This window comes from Emys orbicularis, chromosome 2, assembly GCF_028017835.1.
Source record: "Emys orbicularis isolate rEmyOrb1 chromosome 2, rEmyOrb1.hap1, whole genome shotgun sequence".
In the NCBI taxonomy this organism is placed as follows: domain Eukaryota; kingdom Metazoa; phylum Chordata; order Testudines; family Emydidae; genus Emys; species Emys orbicularis.
In genome coordinates this window covers 89,612,295-89,634,962 of record NC_088684.1, presented here as the reverse complement: position 1 = coordinate 89,634,962, position 22,668 = coordinate 89,612,295, and the positions used below count along the sequence as shown (strand labels likewise).

At 39.3% G+C, this 22,668-nt stretch overlaps 1 protein-coding gene across 4 annotated transcripts in view; it reads right to left on the bottom strand.

The window, feature by feature from the left end:
• The window catches only part of ANKRD12 (ankyrin repeat domain 12), a 109,209-nt gene that overhangs the window by 10,219 nt on the left and 76,322 nt on the right, over positions 1–22,668 (bottom strand). For all 4 annotated transcript variants that reach the window (XM_065397810.1, XM_065397813.1, XM_065397812.1 and 1 more), the window contains 2 exons: positions 16,949–21,654; positions 2,367–2,465 (listed from right to left, as the gene is read on the bottom strand). In XM_065397810.1, coding sequence (XP_065253882.1) covers positions 2,367–2,465; positions 16,949–21,654 — 4,805 coding nt within the window. The remainder of the gene's footprint in view (positions 1–2,366; positions 2,466–16,948; positions 21,655–22,668) is intronic.

Below are 22,668 nucleotides of genomic sequence, written 5' to 3'. Positions count from 1 at the left end.
TCAGAACTCTTTGGTGAATACCATCTGGTCCTAGTGATTTATTAATGTTTAATTTATCATTTGTTCCAAAACCTCCTCTACTGACACCCCAATCTGGGACAGTTCCTCAGATTTGTCACCTAAAAAGAATGGCTCTGGTGTACACAATCTCCCTCAGTGAAGACAAGCAAAGTATTAATTTAGTTTCTCCGCAATGGCCTTATCTTCCTGGAGTGCTCCTTTAGCACCTCGATCGTCCAGTGGCCCCCCTGATTGTTTAGCAGGCTTCCTGCTTCTGATGTACTTGCACTTTTTTTTTTTTTTTTTGCTGTTAGTTTTTGGGTATTCGGTCCTGGTTTGTGGTACTAAAAGAGCAGAATGCTCTCATATGTAACTTGGTTTAAGACCCCACAAAGCCCAGGGCTGGCCCTGATCTACATAACATTGCATTATATTTCCACTCAGCCAGTGATCAAAATAACTAAAATGTGCAATTTAAATATATACAGAATTTGGTAGAACATCTGAGAAGACAGAATTTTGTGTGTGCTAAGTAAAAGGAATTTTTTTTCATTAGGTATAAAGACTCAGTAAGGCCATGATCCTGTATTGTGTAGCTCATGGCAGACTGCTGCATTTGCAGAAAGCTTCATTGAACTCTGTATTGGTACAGAAGTCTACCTTTATGACATACAATGCAGGATCAGGACCCAATATAACATTAAAGTAGAATCACAACTGAATTAATTATTATACTTTCCTCAAAGTAAAATTATTTAGAAGTTCTATTTATGGACCCAAATATCCCTAGAGTTCAAGCAGCTAAAAAAAAAAAAAAAAAAAAAAAAATCTGCTATAAAGTGAATGAGAGACTCCCATCAAAGGAAAACAAGAGTGGATTTGTAAATAGACAATCTGAACAAGGAACAGCTAATATTATGGAGAAACAATAGCCTCTCCCTAAAGTTGCAAGCAGTTTTCCATTCAAAGGAAGATTCTGGGCCACCTCTACATTGTCCAAAATAGGTCCTTTGTGCTCGAAGTTTCATATGTTGTCTTTGATAAAGATACCAATCTTAGAAAAAAATAGATGTTTTTCACTTTCTGAAAATTCTAATGCTTTTTCTCAGGTTATCTTAAAAGCAATTTGACCTAGAAACTTCACATGTGTTTCATTCAAGAATACTTGTGATCTAGTGTACAAGCTTTGTTTGCAAGGGTCTAAAGGAGGAAAAATTGGGAAAAAATGCCCTAAATCAAAATTCTGGGTTAATGTACTCATTCCTGATGGACAGACTCTTTGATTTTCTTGGTATAACCTGTTGGATTAAAAGACTTTAAAAGATCCCCAGACTTTTCCTTCCTAAAGTATGCAGATTTCTTAAAGCCCACAGCCCAAAAAAACATGTTGAAATAAACATTTAAAGAATATGCATTCACAGATAGATAGTCTTCCATTTCTAACTTCCACAAAGTCTGCAAGTGTAGCCATAAAAAAAATGTTGGTGAAATTCTAACAAGCAGGAGACCAAAACATGTTAAGTATCAGAGGGGTAGCGGTGTTAGTCTGGATCTGTAAAAAGCAACAGAGAGTCCTGTGGCACCTTTATGACTAACAGATGTATTGAAGCATAAGCTTTCGTGGGTGAATGCATCCGACGAAGTGGGCATTCACCCACGAAAGCTTATGCTCCAATACATCTGTTAGTCTTAAAGGTGCCACAGGACTCTGTTGCTTTTTACAAAACATGTTAGTTAACATTTGTAATCTAGGATATATCTTTCAAAGCCAGATAAGTCTCCTGATTTAAACTGAATAAAACTCTAGTTGGGAATTATTACACCACGACTCAGACCCAGTTTTATTATTATTAATTAACTAACAAAACGGACATACATTGTATTATTTCCTTAACAGAGTACAAAACAGTCAAGTAAACCAAGTACATGCCAGTTGTAATATTTACTAGAAGTATTGGCATTCAAAAAAAATCCAAAATGTCTGACTTTCTTGGTTTCCCACAGTTTACATGGAAACTGCTATTTGGACAACTGAGCAAATTTTCATTGCAATAAGCAGCAAATTGCAGCAAGTTCTCATGTTAGTATATAAAGGACTGTTGTGTATATTACCTCATATACAGTACTGAAATTATACTGTTATTTCTAGTTTGATCTGCAGTATGAATGTGTGCAACATTTCTCTGAATTGTAAAACAGCAGTGTAAGGAATTTACTTCTAAAAGCAATGTTAATTTAAGTAAAAAAAAAAAAAAATATATATATATATATATATAGAGAGAGAGAGAGAGAGAGAGAGAGAGACTAGACTAAATGTATATATATAAGTTTAAAATAGGGAAATGAACATTTTTCTGTATTCTTACCCTTTCAATACTGTGCTGTAAACGCAATTTCATCCTTACAACTTCCTGTTGTCTAAAAAGTTCTTTAAGTGGATCTGACAGTGATGGTGGTGGTGTAATCTAGGAAAAAATTGTTACAAATTTAAATTTAACATATAGCGTTTACCTGGACTGGCTTTATAATTGCAAACATGCATTTAAAAATAAAAGCACGAACAGAATATTTTTCACTGGAAAAGTATATCATCCAGCCCCAGGAACGTAACTGAATTCACAGATTTTTGTTGTAATCTATTAATTACACCACTGTGTACCCTTTTATTAAATCACAGAATTAAAGATTAATTTAAAAAAAGTTAAAATCTGTCCATCTGTGGTTAAGTGCAGTTTAAAACAGTTATAAAGAGTTCTAAAGGAAAGTAAATTATTTAAGCATTATTTGTTATGTGTAGACAGTGCCTTTAGGACTGTATAAGACACACAAAAGAAGAAAGTCCCTATCCCAAGGATCTTGCAATTAGAACACACAAATGAGACAAAATGCACTGGAAAGTCCAAATGAAGTATTTATAGAAATGGTATTGATTTTGAATAATGGGTAGATGACTCCATTTTTAAAGTCCCACTCCTAGATAGCAAAACATTCAGATATATTTCCATGTGTGCTGTTTTGTACTAGTATTTGTTTGAGGGCAGTTGCACATGTTTATTATTATATGGGACTCTTCAGATTTAAATGAAGGAAATAAGTATTATATAGTTAACTAATCTGTACAACAAAACACTGTAAACATAATGGTTTGTGGTCATGATAGTAACCAGACAGCAAAATTAGAGTTGTCTGAGAGGTCATCAGAACCCTGAAATGTTTGTTAAAACTTTGTCCAAAGTGTTCTTGTTTTATATATACCACATTTCCATATTTTTATTCTTTACCTAGCTTCTTACCAACAGTGCTGAATATTTCATAACTATTTGATAAATAGAAGAACACTTGATACTGCTTTGGATGGACTACTCAAAACTAGCTGAAATATTGTTTGCCATAACTGGTGTCTAGATAGCACAGCAGAAATACATTTATAGATGAATAGTAATATCATCCACTGTATATAAAACTAACAAATTGATCTAATATCACACGTTGCTATTGATATGTTTGTGGCTACTCTGAAATACAAGGTATTATACCTACCTCACACTAAACACATGTTACATTAAGGATATTTTTGGCATTGTGAAAGAGTGATGTATCTATAAAGATTTATTTAATGACTGATATCCTGAAATAATTTTTACCATAGAATATGAAAATGAAGGCAGTCTCTTTTGGAAGCAGGGTTTATCATGGTAATGAACAAATCCCTTTTACTACTTCATATAAATATATATATATATACTGCCTGAAAGACTCATACTGCTAACATTATGTATCTACTTTTTATGAAAAAGCGTTTGGTCTCTGGACAGTTGAACAAAACATATAGCATTTGCAATTATGTTCAACTCACAGACACATTTTTAAATAGGCTTAATGCATATCTCATCATAGCTGTGGCTATCTCTTATGGTTAATTATAAAGGGGTAAAGGAGATCTTAAATCCTGCTTAATAAACAAGGGAAATTCCAGACACTCAAAATTATGTTCTCTAATATACCAAGAATCTCACAGTAAATATAGTGAATTTTGAAACTCCCCAATATAGTCTGGCTTTATAATCTAAGATACTACAAATAAGTGCCATGGCATTCATGGAGGTATTAAAAAAAAAAAAAAAAAATTTTCCCCTATATAGTAGCATACACAAAAAGACCCAAGAAGTGGAACTATTCTGTATGGTCGATATAGAACAGTTATTTACCCAACAATAGTTGTGGTTCTTCAAGATGTAGTCAGTGTGGATCTTACTATAGGGGCACTTGCACCTCATGCACAGGATATCGGATCCTTTTGAATAGCAGAATCTATCAGGCCACATATGGGCCCTCTGCTTCCTCACTCTCCTGTGCAAGAGAGGCTGCGAGTTTCCCTCAGTTCTCTTATAATTCAAAGCCTGTGTCAGCTGAGAACTCCAAAAGTGGGGATGGAGGGCAGGTCACAGGATCTATGCTGACAAAACATGAAGAATCAGTTACTATAGGGTAAGTAACCATTCTTTCTTCTTCAAGTATGTGTAAGCGTGGATCCACTGTAGGTGACTTGCAAGCAGTATCCCCTTAGGATGGTGGTAATGAGGAGTTCGAACTGAATTCTGTCAAAAAGATTGAAGGACTGCTCTCTAGAATTTGCGGCTAAGTACAATGCATCATGTTTGACAATGTTACTCCACATCATCGCTTTGCAGATTTTAGCATATTTTGAAAGTAGACAGAGAATGTCGCTTGAGCTGTGGTGGAGTCTGTCTTGAAGTTCAGTGGGATAAGTACACCAGCCAACTGCTAACACATGATATATTGTTTATCTACAGTACTCATATATTCTCTGTGAGATGGCCTGACCTTTAGAATAGACATCAGAAATAAATGAGAAGCCAGTCTGAACAGTTTGGTTTGGACAGTGTAATAAAGTAAGGCTTTGGAAACATCCAGAGTATATAACTTCTCTCCTGGTATGGAGTGGGGCTTCGGGAACATGACTGTTAATCAGCTGATTCAGGTAGAATTCTGAGACCTTGGGGATGAATTTATGGTGAGGTTTCAGCATCACTTTGTTCCTATGAAATGCTGTGTAAGGAGGTTCAGTCAATAGTGATTGAAGTTCACTCACTCTCCTGGCCAAGTTGATGGCAACTAGAAAGGTTGTCTTTGGAGTGAGATGATATAAGGAGCATTCTGAAAGGAGGTTTGAAGGGAGCCTCCATAAGCCTCAGAAGGATGATACTGCGGTCCCAGTAGGAGTAGGTGCTCTGACCGGTGGAAAAGCTTTGATACTGTCAGGTGAGAGGATGACTATACAGGCGGATAGCACTCAGACTGCTATAAGGTGAAACTTAATGAATCTGAATAAAAGGCCAGAATGTTTTAAGTACAACAAGTATTCAAGGATCTTCAGTATCATAGTCTGCACTAGGCCCAGGCTATGTTAAGCTGTCCAAACAGAGAATCTCTTCCATTTTAATAAGTCTTTCTGCTCTGTATCAGGATCTTCTGGACCTGCGGGGAACAGTTTCTGTCCGTGATTCTCACCCAACCAAAATCCATGTGCCTTCAGATGCAGTGACTTTAGGTCGGGATAGTATCTGACTGTGGTGTTGTGAAATCACATCTAGGCAGACTGAGAGCTGGATAGGCAGTTGAACGGACAACTTTAGCAGGTCAGTCAAGTAAGACTGCCATGGCCAGTCAGGAGCTATGAGGATGATCGTGGCGCTGACTCATTTCATTTTAGATATTACTCTGGGGATCAGTGGAATCAGCGGAAAGAGATATAGGAGGTCTTGATTCCATTATAGAAGAAAGGTGCCTACTAGTTGTCTCAGGCTCATGACCCCTCTGGAACAAAAGTTCTGATACTTGGCATCCCTGGTGGCAAAACAGACCTATCACAGGAGCCCCCCAAGGATGGAAGATTGTCTGCCAGGAAGTCCTCCAGATGGTTACTAAGTTCTGGGAGGTAAAGAGCCATTGGAGTTATCCCATGTTGGTGGCATCATGTCCAGAGCTTGATAGCTAGAAGGGTGATGAGCAAGTGCCTCCTTGCTTGTATACATAGTGCATTGTACATGTTTTGACATCAGGATCTGTACCATGGAATTTTGAAGAACAGGAAGGAATGCCATACAGATTAGCCTGATGGTTCTGAGTTCCAGGACATTTATGTGAAGTTTCATATCTTTTGTGGACCAGGTCCCTTGCACTTGTAGATGGTTCAGGTGGGCTGCCCAATCTGTCCCTGATGTGTCCATCATTAATGTCATTGTCAAGGAAGGGCCAGAGAACGGTACTCCTCCTTTTACAGTCTTGGATTCTCACTATTTATCTCAGTTTTGCAATTACTTGAGGTGGCACTAAGACCTTCTTGTTCATCTGATACCTTGCCAGATAATACATTGACCTGAACTAGAGTTGTAAAAACTGCAGATGAAGTCTGGCAAATGGTGTCACATAAATGCAGGCTCACATATGGCCTAACAGCCCAACGTAAGTCCATACTGTCTTAGTCAGGTTCGATTCCATCTTGAGTAATAGCAACTGCAAAACCAGGAACCTGTCCTTGATCAGGTATCCTCTGGTCGACCTGGAGTCAATTACAGCTCCTATGAACTCTATCTGTGATGAGATACGAGACCATTTTTTTGAAGTTCACCAGGAGGCCTATCTGGGTGAAAGAGGGAATATTTTAGTCACACCACCATCTTCTGCTGGGATGGAATAGCCATTGATGATGATGTTTGTGTCCATTTGTCAGACCAAGCCTGGTAGAAAGGGTCTGGACTGGCTCCACTGTAACTCCCGACACTTGAGTCAAACATTCTGCATCTGGAAGAGGAGAATGATGGGAGTCTCCTGAAGCATCAAAGTCTTTTTCTTGGTGGGTACCTAGACTGTGAGTCCTATGAGTAGGATGGTGTCCTTTGCCTCTGTTGGAATTGATATTTGTATGGCTTTATCACAGATTTACCAGGTTGGTGCTATGCCCCAGCCTTCAGTCTCCTGGGAGTAATTCCTTTACTGTGCCAGATCACCAGGGTCCATCCACATAGCCTCAATGACTCTGTGCTTCGGCCTTTGGGCTCCAGCACCCCCACAGAGCTCCTACAGCAAATCCACCTTCTGAGGGAGCAATGCAACTGAGTAAGTATTGCAGTGACAGAGAGTAGCCTTTTCAAAGCAAAGTAGCATTGATTAGTCAGTTGGAATACAGCATCAGAGAGTCATCAGATTAGCATTAGGTTAGGGAAAAGCCAGGTTTAAGACAGCATCCATATTGGTTGAAGCAATGGCTATGCCAAGCCATGATTCTCTGAGGTCCATCTTCACTCTCTGTCCCTGTATGTGAGTCTCTGATCGCTGAATGAACCTTAAAAGAGAGTCCCCATGATACTTCATACCTTTGTTTCCAGTTGCAGTCTTTTTACTCTGCTTCCTTCAGAGAACTGAAGGAAGTAGCCTGCTCTTGGCTGTCCCACTCATTAAGTGTTAATGGACAAGTTCTTGGCTCTTCCATTGTCAATGTAGGGTCTTTCATTCACATGTGTGTAGATTCCAGCGAGTCCTTGTTAATATGGTTCCAATCAGGACATTTTACATACTTCAACCCCCATCCTTATCTCCCTTGTCCCAGGAAGGAGAATAACAACCCCCGACACCCATGTCCCATCCAATGGGTGGCCATACAAAGTGGGTAGGTACCCTGAGTCTTATATATGGTTCATAAAAATATTACAAAATTCCAACATTCATCACAGACTCTCAAAAGGGAGCCAGTATGTAATTCTCTAATTATCTCAGAGTGGCCCTTGAGTTTTTAAGCAAATGGTGCTCTTCATCTGTTCTGTTGCTAAAGAGTTCCATCTCTTCAAAGGGCAGTCCTCGATGGTGAACTGTACCTCCTTGGGAATGCTGGCTGCTAGCATCCATGAGGACAGTATCATGGCGACAGTTGTGGCCATTAATCTCATAGCTATATTGGATGCATCCATGGCCACTCGTAATGCCTTTCTGTGACCATCTGGCCCTCTTTTTTTATGTCTTTTAGTTCTTCCCTATTCTCCTGTGCAATCTTGGACAAAAAGGGTGTGACTCCTTCCCAGGTGAGGAAGTTAAATTTTGTCAACAGGGCCCAACTGCAAACTATCTGGAGCTGTAATGAAGCAAAGGAATAGGCCTTGCACCTGAAGAGTTCTAGTTTCTTAGTATCTTTTTTCCTTTGGGGTGTCCTTTGTGGACCTGGATTTCTCTTGCACCACTGATAATACCAGAGTTCCTGGATTTGGTTAGAAATAGAAATATCTGAAAACCTTTAGAGGCACCTGAGTATCTCTTTCCACTTGTTTGGATGTGGGAGGAAGAGTGGCCTGAGACAGAGTGCCTTCACTGGCTTGAGTATAACCCTGTTGGTTGGGAGTGGAATCCTGGCTAGGCATGTGGAGTTCAGTATTGTTGGGGCTGGTGTCACTGCCTCATCTGGCAACAAAGATGATTCTTTGGGAGAGGACAGAGGTTATTGCTGTTCCTCTGTCACCTCAAGCTGCTCACAGAAACTGATGTCCTGCTTCATCATGTGTGGCCTGACTAATGACACCACTTGACATCCCAGCCATGCTTAATGTTTCATTCAAAACTTGATGGATAGAGTTCTGGATTTGTCAGTAAAAACCGTGAAAGAGCCTTTGGATACACCCCCCCTTCACTTTTGTTGCTCTGTTTTTATGTTCTAGGGCAGGGGTCAGCAACGTTCGGCACGCGGCTCGCCGGGGTAAGCACCCTAGCGGGCCTGGCCAGTTTATTTACCTGCTGACGCGGCAGGTTCGGCCGATCGCGGCCCCCCCTCGGCGCAGTTCACCTTCCCAGTCCAATGGGGGCAGCGGGAAGCAGCGCGGGCCGAGGGATGTGCTGGCCGCGGCTTCCCGCTGCCCCCATTGGCCCGGGATGGCGAAACGCGGCCACTGGGGGCCGTGATTGGCCGAACCTGCCGCATCAGCAGGTAAACAAACTGGCCAGGCCCGCTTGGGTGCTTACCCTGGCGAGCCGCGTGCCGAACATTGCCGACCCCTGTTCTAGGGCTTCATCTGAACCAAGTGCACAGAAGGGAGCTGGTGACCTTTTAACAACCCAATTTCCCTTTAAAAATTCCTCCATTTTTCTACACCTCTTATTTCAGGGAGGTACCAGGCAATCATTGCAGTATAGCTAGTTAAATCTAAAGCAAAGAAGTATTTAACAAAATCTTCCAGTGCTGCAAGGCTACAACACGGCTACCCCTCTGACACTTGAGAGTGAGAGCTCGCTTTCTTCCTTGATGTGTGAGAGGGGGATAAGCTCTGGGACATGTGTAATGATGCTCTTCAGTAAGGCCAATATGGCATGTTGTAAGGATACTGGCCAGGTCGAGGCAGGTCACCGCAGTGCCATTCATGTCTTGCTTGAGGGGAGGGTCCTAACTGAGAAGCCTCTGGTATCCTCCTTAGGGTCACTTTCTGACGTATGGGAGAGGGGGAGTCTCTGCTTGATGTCAGCAAAATCTAGTGGATTGGAAGTATTCTCTCTCGAAAGATGGTACCTTAGAATAGTGTAGCCTCTGAGCCAGGATATTTCAGCAAAGGACATCAGCTACTCCACTAGGATATATCTCCAGACCCCGATGGGCTTGACCTGATGTCAGTGTCAAGTTGTCACTTGTGTGTGCCATACCAGCAACCTGTGTTGCATTTCCAGTCTTAGAAGCAGTGGATGACTTGCAGGCTTTATCTCTGGAGGACTGGTGTTTATGCTCTCCTTGCAAGGTGATCCCATGTGGTGTTTGGAGCCATGCTTATGCTCTGTCCTGTCCTGCCTCTCTGTTGCTTTTCAGTGCCAGGGCATAGGTATGAGAGCTATCAGTACTGAGGCTGGTGCCGAGGCTTTTGTCATCAGCACCAAGGCTGTCAGTGCCAGTATTGTTGGCATCATCACTGATGCCTTTTTTCTCACCAGATCCCAGATCATGGTGCCTGCTTGAAGGCATGCTCAATAATGAGAATTTCTTTGGTTCTGATCTGGCAGTTATTGCTTCCTTAGGGTCAGAAGTGGTCCACATGGACTGTTTTAGCAGTAGTTTTTTCTTGAAGACCTGCCCACTGAGCACCAGTCCAGGATGTGGCTTTCCCCTAATCAGAATAGTCTTCGACTATGTCCGTCAGTGAGGGGGATGAGGCTGTCACAGGGTGGGTAGGGTTTGAATCCTGACAGTTCTGAGTATGCCAGAAGGTGTGGCAGTTAGCACAAAGTGCCTCATACTGCTGTACAGAGAACTTACTGGAAAGTTTCTCCTCTCTTTTCTTTGGAAACATCAAATTTTGGGGTTTGTGAAATAGTAATAGTAGTAGTTCTTAGAAGATTTGTGAAAAAATGAATTTTGAAGTTCTGAAGAAAGTACCACTCGCTGGGTTCTGTCTCACTGCCATGGGCAGTAAGAGGGAACTGAAGGAGGGTCGCAGTTGCTCTGCCCTTTATGCCCTTTCATGGCAGCATGAGGAGACACAGCCCCAGACACACTACTCAGAAGACTTTGATCTCACATGCATGAGGTGCATGTGCACCTACAGTGGGATCCACACTGACACAAACTCAATGAAGAACTTTGTGAATCTGGGCTGATTTTACTTAGAGTATTTCTTACTGTGAGGAATTTTCCATGTACTTCATAGACAATATCCTTCTGGGATTTGGACTGGATTGTGTGCCTCCAGGGTAGTGGGTTTGAGTATGGCTGAGTCTATCAGTTTTATTTGTTTTTGTTTTTTTTGCCAACAGCCTATCATCTCCTGTTTCATTATACAGAAATGACTATAGCCCCAGTCTTATGTCAGACACTTTACTGAAAAATGAAGCAGAAGATCTTTCTCTAAAATATAAGTCTTCTGTAGTGGAGGAATAGTGACAGTTACAGGCAAAGTAAACTTGCTTTGTCTACAGATATTTTTATTCAAGTTTATCCAGTTATGCAAGTTCTCTTTTAAAATAAAATAAAATGGACAAGTGTTCACACTATCTTGAACAACCTGAAGCTTTTACCTTTTTTAAACCCTCCCCCCACCCCCCAATTCACATACAATCACCACCACTACCCAAATTCACATACAATATGTAATTTCACAGTAAAAATAAAAAGCAAAGAAAAATATCCTGAAACCAAATTTAAATAAATTCCTCCACAACATACATGACAACTCTGCCTCTGTGAAAAACTGATATTGCACATGGGAAAAAAATTATTTTTCATACCACTGAATACTGCTTTTTAAAAAAATGAATACTCAGCATATTGACTTTCATACGAATAACTAAAAGGGAAGAAAAATGTTACTTCATCTAATATTTGTTAATAAATCTTCACTAGTCCACATTATCGGACTTCAGGTGCACTATAACTGCACATAAAGACTTCTTAAGAAGAATTTTAAACAAACAGCAGGTGGCACCATAAAACTGTGAATTAAAACAACTTCATTATTCAAAACTCAGGTGACACATTCTGCAATGGATTTCATTCACATAACTTTTCCTATTACAGTGGTTAGCTATGGTTTGACAACAGAACATCTATTTTAAATAGCAACTGAAATCCCCCCCCCCCGAGTAACAAAGAAATAAAGGATTAAATATACACTCTACAGACGATTTCCCCCCAACGCTTCAATGTCCAGCCTTTTCTTTTTTTAAAAAACCTTCCTTTTGTTGAGCACTGGATATGACTACATTTGGTGCCCAAAGACCACTCATAGGGTGGCTAGAGGATTGCGGCTGCTGCTGAGTAGTAAGTTCATTCCCTCTGCAATGTTCCCAGGAGCTACTGGCCTAGGAAGAAAGATTTGAACCTGAGTCTCGGTAGTGATGAGAAAAACCCATCTTCCTTTTTTCCTGAATATATATCCTTTCAAGGTTTATCACACATCCTGATTTGACTGGGTCCAGTTCCATTTTGAGCAACACCATCTAGTGTGTAACCCAGGGCAGAGGAAACAAAACAAGTTTCTCTCTTAAAACTCAGGGTGAAATCCTGGCCGCACTGGGCATGCCTACAAAACATGCTAAATCCAGGATCTGACTCAGGTTTAAGCCCAAGCCCAGCTTCTGTTTACACAGAATATAGTTTGACTCAGGCCAGGAACCCTCTCTGAACTCGCTGCTGGGAGGGGCGGGTCAGAGACTGAGTCCCACTGTGATACAGATCAAAGCCCAGGCATTCTATAATGTGGACACAGCTCAAGTCCGGATTGCCAGACTCGAGTAGGGAGAGTCCACCAATGCTATACCACAATCCCTTGGGACTGCGTTTCCTAGCCCTTCCATCCTAGTTGCTTCCCAGGAACCAGAACAACCTTCTGGTTCAAATGCAGCTGCTCAGCATTTAATCCTTCCATAAAGACTGCTCAACTGGAAACACAGTTAACCCTCACGCGTATTAGCATGGACAGCACTAAGAAGAATCACTGCATCGAGCATGCTGCTAGCTGGCCAGAGGAACACAGCCCTCTGGTGCCAAGTGAGCAAGATGTTCATCTTCAGCAAGAGCACAAGAAATGGTTCACGCTTCCACTTGGGTCACAAGAAGGTTCTCCATTGGTCACCACATCCAGAGCTGGATTAACCTATCTCTGGGCTCTGACCTAAGCAAACATACACTTTTCCCGGCCTGGGAGACTCTTGGGGAAGGAGGGGCATGTTGGAGAGCGAGCCTGTGCTGCATCCACTCTGCATTGGCAGCTCCTGTTCCATGGGGCTGTGCTTGTCTACCCAGCTCCAGGCATTGCAACCTGGTGCCCAGGGTCACAGTGCTGCTCAGGTTTGGCACGGCCAGAGGCTGCACCAGGTCTCAATGCCCAGAGAAGGGAACTGGGTCTAGCCGCACAGGACAGACGCTGCCACTGTGGGGGGAGTGTGGGCAGGCTAGCTCTCCAACCCCCTGGCCCTCCCTCTTGGGGCCTCGTCTCCACCACAGGCTGGGATTAGGTTTGTGGTGCCAAAGCTGAGGGTGCATATATGTAATGGTGGGTTGCAAAGAAAGAAAAAATGCAGTTCATTGATTGCCTTAGTAAAAAGTTTGGGAAGCGCTGCCCTAAGCTACAGGATGTTTGATGTGTCTGTGTCTGACTGACACACAGAGAAAACATGTTGTCAGAAGTCCTCTGCAGACTGCAGTCCATCACACAAACTGTTATGAGGGTGAAAGAGTTGACAGTGGTGGCTTCATGTTGATATATTTATAGATAATGTTAAAAACATCATAAAAATGAAAATAAGGTGGTGTACTTCTAAATAGCATATATGGATTAATGTGAGGCAAAACTCAGATCCAAAGAGGTTATATATTTTTGCCTAAAGGGACCCTTAGTCTCAAAGAACTGTTTGGTGAATTATAACAACTATGTATGGTCTTGGGGAAAGACAGGTTTTGCACAAGAGTATTAAAGTCACCACAGGGAATTGCCTTGCATACTCCTGAGATGGAACAGAAGGCTCTTTATCCTCATCCTCCAGGTTCTTAGTCTATCCTTGCCTGATGAACACTCATGTTCCTCAGAACTGGAAAAGGCCTTACCAAGGGAGGATGCCCAGGGCACAGCCCCTTTAAATCTGGAAGTTTTAAAAAAAAGTCAGGAAAACGTGCAGTGGGTGCACAGTGAGAAATCCTGACTATGACTTCATCTGCTCCCATGCTGTTGGGGACAGAGAGGGAGGAAAAGGCAAATGCAAGTACAGCCTTAGAATCATAGAATATCAGGGTTGGAAGGGACCTCAGGAGGTCATCTAGTCCAACCTGCTGCTCAAAGCAGGACCAATCCCCAGACAGATTTTTGCCCCAGATCCCTAAATGGCCCCCTCAAGGATTGAACTCACAACCCTGGGTTTAGCAGACCAGTGCTCAAACCACTGAGCTATCCCTCCCCCCCCCATTTTAATAAAGAGTGGGTCCATCCAGGGCCATCGTTAGGCATACCTAGCATACGCTGCTGCATAGGGCACCCGAAAATTTGGGGCAGCCCTGGGTCTTAGTGTCCACCCTCCAGTCTCTTTCTATCCCTGTTCTGACCCTTCCTGCAGGCTCCCACTACAGCTGGCTGCTGCAGCCTGGTGAGTCTTCCTCCAGAGGGGATCTAGTACTTAAAAGTGAAAAAGCCTTCCAGCCTGCCAGACCTATTAGCACAACATTGAAACTGTTAAAGAGCCATTTAACAGGCATTTGCCAACTCCCAGGTATATGCTGTCAGTTTCTGAATTTACTGACAACAACAGTTGTGCATTACTGTAATACTTACTCAGAACATGTTAGTCTACAGGACCTTAGTTTAAAATCTGCTTTAAAAATATTTCATTAGTGTGTTGCTGACGATTATAAAATCACATCTCTAAAAAAATCCTTGCATAGATTTTTAGATGCACAATCTGAGTATTCATCTTTAGCCTTAAATGCTTGGATCTTCAGACATATAGTTTTTTAAATAAATCCTTCAAAAGACTACCCTAATCTAAAATACACATGCGAGCCCGGGCTGCTGTCGGGCATAGAGGCACCAGTTTAGTAATACTGCATAGGGCCCCATAAATCCTAAGGATGGCCCTGGGTCCATTAGCAAAGAGACTTCCAAATACCCAGCTTCTATACATTCTGGCCTTAGCAAAGGCCAAATTGAGAAGCTTATGAGGCAGAGGTAGAGCTGGGAGAGCCATGGGGTTGGCGGGTCCTTCCCATTTATTATTTCATGCTAAATGGGCTGCAGAGGAGAAAATCCCATGGAGAAGAATACTGCTCATAGGAAGGTGCCTTCTCTGCAAAGGACACAGAATGGGCACCATCAAACATATAAACCTTACTGGTGGAATAATCAAAATTTTAACTCTTCTCTCCCCCACTCTCTTTGTCATGAAGGCAAACATATAAGATAGAAAGACCTCATGAAGCCCTAAAAGTAGCCTTGAGACCCCAAGAGGCCATTAATAGGTTTAGAACATGAATCTTCCAGTCAAAGATGGATAAACTAATCATCCCTGATCTGAGAAAGCAAAAACAACAACAACCTCTTTAGGAAAGTGTAGTATGTGAAACTAAACTGGGAAAGACTAAGCTAGATGTATTTAAACACAACCTAAACTACCCAGATTTATTGGGATCACTGACATCTAATGTGTTTACTACAGAGACTTCACTCAACATTTTTCAACTGACAGACAGGAGATTTCTTGTAATGGTCACCTCCTGAAGAGTGTTCACCAGACTTGTAAGTCTTGGGCTGAAGACTCTTTAGGTTAGATCATTTCTTACTTCTAACAATTTTTTAAAAATGAAACCATAAAGCCATCACTTTCAGAATATTAAGAAAAATACTAATAAATAAACTGAGAATAATTGTGTGATACTAAGGACTTCAAGACCCAAAACAATAGGCAGCGGAAAGACTAATTGAGGGAGCTGTATTATACTAGTATGTTTACAACAATGTATATAACGTGGATTGTTGCTAAATTTCAGGAAAATTTAAAACTTCAACATCTCTTGTGACTACTTAAGAGGAAATTGTAACAATTGAAAGATTGTAAATTTGACAAACAATCTTATTAGTGAAGGATATTTTTCCATATTAAAAGGAAGGTTAGTATTTTTAGACTCTGACCTTGTCAGTCAGTCCTCAACTCAGCCTTCAATTGTAAGCGCAATTTGCACTTTTTGGAGCCACAATTAATTGCAGACACATATATTAGTAAATAGTGCAAATTACAGTTAGCCATCTACCTGTATGTCTGTGTCTGGAATCCAATACAAGGGTAAAGACAACAGGCACAAATTAAGTAAAAAAAAAAAAAAAAAAAAAGGAGGCAGCCTCAGGAAAATCTGGCCATAACTTTCTACAAATGTTATCAGGAAATATAACTATGATTTCAGAGATTCTTACAGCTGAAGTCTTTAATTTTTTTTTTTTTACTTCTCTGGGCAATGGGTGTAATCTGCCTATATTTGAGTCTCTCAAACCTTCATAGAAATAAATTTGGTAAACTATGCTTCTCATCTCACATTAAGGACATTAATGGTATTCAATTCTTTGTACTTTTTGGTACAATCTCTAATTATTTGTATAAACTACATAATCAGTAGAGTTTAACATTAGCAAAATAATTATATGTAGCTATTACAAATATTTCTCTTATTCAAAGGAACTATGAAGGACTTTGAATCAACAGCAACCACATTTTTGGCAACTATTTTTTACTTATTTAGTGCCCTTCATCTAAGTATCTCAAAGTGTAAGGTAAGAAGTATTATAAGTAAATTGACAGAGAGATTAAGCATAACGTTTTCAGAACTACTTAAATTATTTAGGAACCTAAATCCCATTGACTTTCAACTCTACCAAATAGCTTAAAACATTTAAGTAATGGTTAAATTACTGGCACTGTCAGGTTAAAAATAACATTTAAAGAACAAATGTCCCTACCTGCATTACTACCAACTCCTTAATTTGTTAAAACTGATACAATTCTAAAAATCTTTATTTACTTTAAAAAAGGGAGGGGGAGGGAGAGAACTGAGGTCCTCAAAAAAGAATATAATTTTAGCATTGATTTCACTTAGCAGGACTTTTAAACTGGAGAATGCTTTTAAGTATCAGAAACATTTTTTCTGTGCATACCTTTTACATACATCTTCTATTATGGTGACTGCTGGGATACCACTGCTCATTGCTTATGCAGAGGAAACCATGTGCACTCAGGGGCAGTACCCACAATACCATTAGTCAACATTGGTCAGCTTATGCTTTTCAGCAAATGTGCTCTGCCCAACATACCAGAACCAGGGATAAAATTTTCAAATGTGCCCAAGTGAACTGACAAGAATATGAAAGATATACAGTGAGCTGAAAACATGCCATTCATTGAATATACACCAAAAGATCTGGTTACTTACAGTTGGAATGCATATCTTGCTCAAGGGGTTGCCATCCAGTAGGTATGATCCATTGAAGGTCACATATTCATCATAATACTGAGGTGCCTGAGGAATAACGCTACACAATAATTTACGTTTCTCTTCTATTTTTCTCCTTATATGCAAGTATTCAAAATATGGATTTGCTCTCTCTGAACTGTATGGCTGAATCTCTTCGAGTTTCAGAGAATCTACAATAGCTGCCAGAGACTGCTGGGTTTTCTCCTTAGCTTGTAGTAAAGAGGGATTCACTTGTACAGGCTGAGGCACACGTGATACCTTTCTTTTGCGTGGATGGTGTACTTGAGCATCATCTTCCTCAATTAATCTTATCCTTCCTTTTATAGATGCAGCTGACTCAGAGTCTTTTTCTGATGTTTGTGTGCAACCAATAGAATTCTGTTTACTCTGACTAGCAAGCATATTTGCTCTATTTCTAGTAATTCTTTGAGAAACTTCTTGCTGTTCTGTTTTATGATCCTCAACAGTTTCTTCTACTTCTAGTTTAACTGTCTGACTGTATTTATGTACTATTTCTTGTGCAGTTTGCTGTGAATTATCTTCCAAATTAGACAATGGGTACTGTGGCGGGTCATGTGTTGAAATATTTTCTCCGCCATCTATAGTGCAATTATTTTTATTAGCTGATTCATTTATAATTCCTTTTGGTATTCCTGCATTTAGTTCACATAGATCAATGTCAGCTTTACTATTATCTAAATGTGCTGAAACCAAATTTTCTAGTTGGGCTTTTTCATTTTGGATTTCTTGAGTGTTAGCTGTGCTACTATCTACTTCATCAGCATGAGAATTCTTGTAAATAATTTTACTCAACGCATAAGAATTTGTATTTAGTTGTGAACAAGCATCATCTGCAGTAAAATCCTTTTCTGACAGTAATGTAGATAGAGTATTAGCTCTTCCAAAATTCTGTGAAATATCCTTAGTGACACTTTCAGGATATACACTGATAAGCACATTGGCCTTTTTAATATTTGATGGGAACAAAGTGTTTTCAGCTTCTCTTGTACTACTGGTGTCTGTGTCCAAAACAGAACTGGTAGTTTGAACTAGATTTTGTTGCTGTTGTACAAATATTGGCTCTTGATTGCTAATACCTGGTAAAGATATGTGTTTAGACATACACTCTATATCTGGGAGTGGCTGGATATGCAAAGAGCAGGGTGACTGTGAAGGCAAAAATGATGTAGATTCCGGAAAACTGGAATTTCCCACAATTTCAGTGTGTTGAGGTAAACATTCAGACAGTTTCTGCTCTTTTAATGTCCTGTTTTCAGAATCATGCAATGCTATGACAGTACTAGTATCTTGCTCGGACATTCCATAACCTGAGCAGTTGGATCCATTACTTAATAAATTAAGTCTGTCAAAAGGCACATCCCATGGTTTAGATAGCTGATTCAGACCACTTTGACTATATGGCTCTAGATGCATATGAATTTCTTCGGAAGGGCTCAACTGAGCAGTATTTTTAACAATATTTGTATCCAGTGTAACATGCTTGTTGCTACCAGTTTTAGTTGGAGAAGATGTAAAATTGGAATGTAAACCAGACATACTATTTTGAAAATCCCTTTCAGGCAAACTACAAGAAGATACTTCTGGTTTGGGAGAAGTGCAAGTATGACTTGGAACTGCTAGTAGAGCACTCTGACTATTTTCTTCAGATGTTCGAGGCTGTTTTGTGTGTTCAGAAATAACACTAGGCATACTGCATCTTCGCACTTCTACAACAGGTCTACAGTCATTTAAAACCACTTTAACATCTTCAACAGAAGCTGATCTAATGTAGGCTGGTGGAAGTCTGTTTGCAAAAGGAGGTTTAATGCGCTCTGGCAACTCTGCTAAGCTATCAGTCTCCCTTTCAAGAAGGGCCGGAGATTTGGCCAAAAATGGTGATTGTGAAAAGGACATTTGGGAATCAGAACCTTCTAGCATAAAGTCTGAATCATATTCAATTATGGGTCTTGGAGTAGTTACTGTAGTATGGCAAGAATCTTCTGAACTAGCAACTGAAACCATTGACACTGACCTGGAGCTTAGACCTGTCTTTTCACTTTCTGATCTAGGAGATCTATTTAAGTTGTTATCTAAAACTAATAATGACTTTCCAGAATTTGTTAAGTTCTTTATGTCTACAGATTGGGATCTACTACTTGTAGCATCTTTCAGCTGCTTCTCTTTCATGTAAATGTCTGACAATTCTGAGCTTTTTGAACGAATCAGCTCTTTGTTTTTTGATTCAGTTAGTGAATGTTTTGCTTTTTCTTTATCTTTTATCTTGTTAAGTTCTAAACAGGACCGATTCCTTAATCTTTCCTTCTCTTTTTGTTTTATTTTTTCTTTATGTTTCCTATGCCATTGTTCAATTTCCAGATCTTTAAGGCTAAGCATTCTTTCGAAACTAGTTTGCATTAAATCATCATTCACTAATCTCTTTTCTTTAGGTCGAGTATCTTTTGGTGTTGATGATGGCTTAGGCTTAAGTTTTTCAGATTCAAGTTTTAGTTTAGGAAAATTATTTTGCTGCATTTTATCTTTGTGTTTGTCTCGTTCTTTGTATCGATCTATGTCTTTATCCTTTTTATCTTTCTCTCTACCATCTGGAGTTTTCAGCAATTCATCTTTTGGTTTCTCTTTCAAGGACAATAATTTTTCATGCAATGCTTTACTATCTGTAATATTACATTTCCTCTCTTCTTGCATGTGCTTTGAGTTTGCTACTGTTAAGCTGTCTTTATCTCTGGACTTTTCCTTTTTCTCAGCCTCCTTTTCTTTGTCTTTATTTTTGCCTTTTTCTAGTTTACTATACTCACTTTCTTTTTCTGATAGTTTGACCTTTCTCTCAATGCAATATTTTTCTTTGCTTTCAGGCAGGTGTCTGTCTTTGTCAATCTTTTCTTTGTCATGTTTTTTATCAACTTTTTCTTTGTTTCTTTCTTTGTCATCAAGTTTTTTAATAGTACTAACATTTTTTATCTTATCATTTTCTTTATGACATTTATCTACTTGCTGGGAATTTGTCTTTTCCTTTGCTTTTTCTATACTTTCATTTAGCTCTGCTTTCTCTGGCTTATAGTCATGTTTTATCTTTTTCTCTTTATCTACATTTTTTCTTTCTACCTTCTCAATGTCCTTTTCTTTAACTGAGGTTCGCCTCTCAGCTTTTTCTCTGATGTTTTTTTCCTGCTTTTCAGTATCTGCTTCTTTTTCTACTAAATGCATACTAGCTGGCTCATCTTTAGTACCTACAGCTGAACAGAACAATTCTGTTTCTTTATCTGTGAACATGTTCTCTTTTTCTTCTTTTGTATCTTTCACTTTTTCATCCTTAAATAATTTCTCATTTTCCTTTCGGTTTTTTTCTTTTTCTTTCTCATCTTTAAAACTTCTCTCTTTCTGGACGTGTTTCTCTTTTACTGATTTATCTTCTTTCACCATAGTTTTTTCCAGCTTTGATTTTCTCTCTGAGGGAAGAGATTCATGGTCCATATTTAACAATGTATCTTCAGTTTCATCACTTTTAAAAAAGTTCTCTTTCCAAAATTCTCTATCAAACTCAATATTTCTTTGTACCTCTTTAGCACTATCTTTGTGTTTGTGTTTTTCCTTTTCCCCATCCTGTTCTTTTTTGTGCTTGTCCTTTTCTCTTTCTTTATGCTTCAGTTTATGCTTTTTAAGCGTTTTACCTTCCTTGTCAATTTTTTTCAGCATACATTCTGAATTCTCAAATGCTGAACTATTTTCTTCCTCTTTAATTTTAGGACTAGATTTTTCACTCAATTCTAAGTGCAAATCTTTCTGATGCTTGCTTTTTTCTTTGTGTTTGCAAGATTTGCCACTAGAACTTTCCACTAGATATTCAGAATCTGTATTATGATCATACCTAACTACTTCAGATTGTAATGATATTTCAGAACCTCCTGGTGATAAGCATGTTTTAGTGTTTTCTTGCTTTAGTGGTGTTGACTGCTTTTCACTTAATCCACAGGGATGTTTAGGAGATTTGCTAGCAGTAATATGAAATAAGGGTAATGAAGAATCTTCTTTTGGGCTAAAAGATTTTTTAAACATCTCCTCCTCTCTAGCTTTGTCTAAAGAATCTAGTCCAGAACTAACTACATTCATCACTCTAGTATTTTCCTTTTCTTGCTTTAGTTCTTGATTCTCTTTATTTTTGCTCTGATTTTTTAGCTTCCTTTTAACTTTCCCTTTTTGCTTGTGGTCGTTTGAGACAATATATTCTTTTTTCATTCTTATATCAGAGTTTGGAGTTTCTGAACAAGGAGGAGAGACAATCTTTTTGTCTTGAAGAATTTCTTCATCTGAACTTTCAGAACTTGAGTACAAAACTCTAGACGGTTTCTGTTTTTTACTTTTAAATGATTTTGGAAAAACAACTTTTTCCTGTTTCACAAATAAATTATTTTCTATTTCAGACTCATCCTCTTTTCTTAGATCCTTTCTAAGAATACGTTTGTCATCAATCATTTTTATTTCATCTTCCTCATCATCTTTAAACTCATATTCATCAAGAGCAGTTGAAAGTGGTGCCTTACTAGGGACCATCTGCTTGCTGTCAATGACTAGAGATTCTTTTTCTGCTTCAGAATCAACATTCCCATCTACACTGGAAGGATTTACAGATGGAGCTTCTTCAAAATCTAGATTGAGAAAACAAAAACAAAGAAAATAATGATGGAGATATTGACAACTCTGAATCATATAAATATTATGGACATGTATGGATAAATCATTAATTAATTACAGAGGTAAAATCTTCACATGACAAAATATAGAAGTTTACTGTTACACAATAGTTTTATAAAAGACAGCATAAAATATCACATATTCGAGAATTCACCAGTACTATTACAATATTGTCATATACTCTATACTTCAAAAGCCAGTGGTTTTAAAGTAGTAGTCTGACCTAACCAGACATCTTTTACACATACAAACTTAAAACCGAACAAAACTTTTTTTTGCATCCAATAAGATTAACTATGGTAAATGTATTTACAGCTTTCAAATTCACAAAACAAATGTGAAAAAACAAAGAGCAAGAGTATGACTAATAACACATTATGAAATACAGTTTGTGTACATCATATAACAAGCAGTATATTAGTTTGTGACTTGTCAAAATCAGGATTACATTACTTTATATTTTCTATGGTTAAGTGAGTAAAATGTGATACACTGTTTTTCATGCATTAGTTTTTCACCTCTTGTGAACTAGGACCAAGTTCTGATTCAATTCAGTAAGAATTTGCAAGTCTTATCTCAATTTATCACAAAATTGCCACTTACGGCTTGTCTACACGTGGGGTTTAGTCTGCAGTAACACGAGTTTGTCTGGTGTGAAAATGCCTACATACACACAACGTAATTCATTACAGTGCCCTAACTCTGCAATTACCGGAGTCCTCTTTCAAGCTCTGCTAAGTTTGATACAACTTGAGGTAGTGCAGCCTATTGTTCATTTGCATGCAATGCTGCCACGCACTACTTTGGCAGTCCTCCAACTACTATCCTAAACTGCTTTGTGTGTTTGTTACTGATCTGTCTGTTTGCCTGTGTGCTTTCCACTGCTCTGGGATCAAGCTGACCAGATGTCTCCCTCCCCTGCTTAAAAACTGGCATAGGGCCAGAATCTGCCTATTTGCTCTTGGATT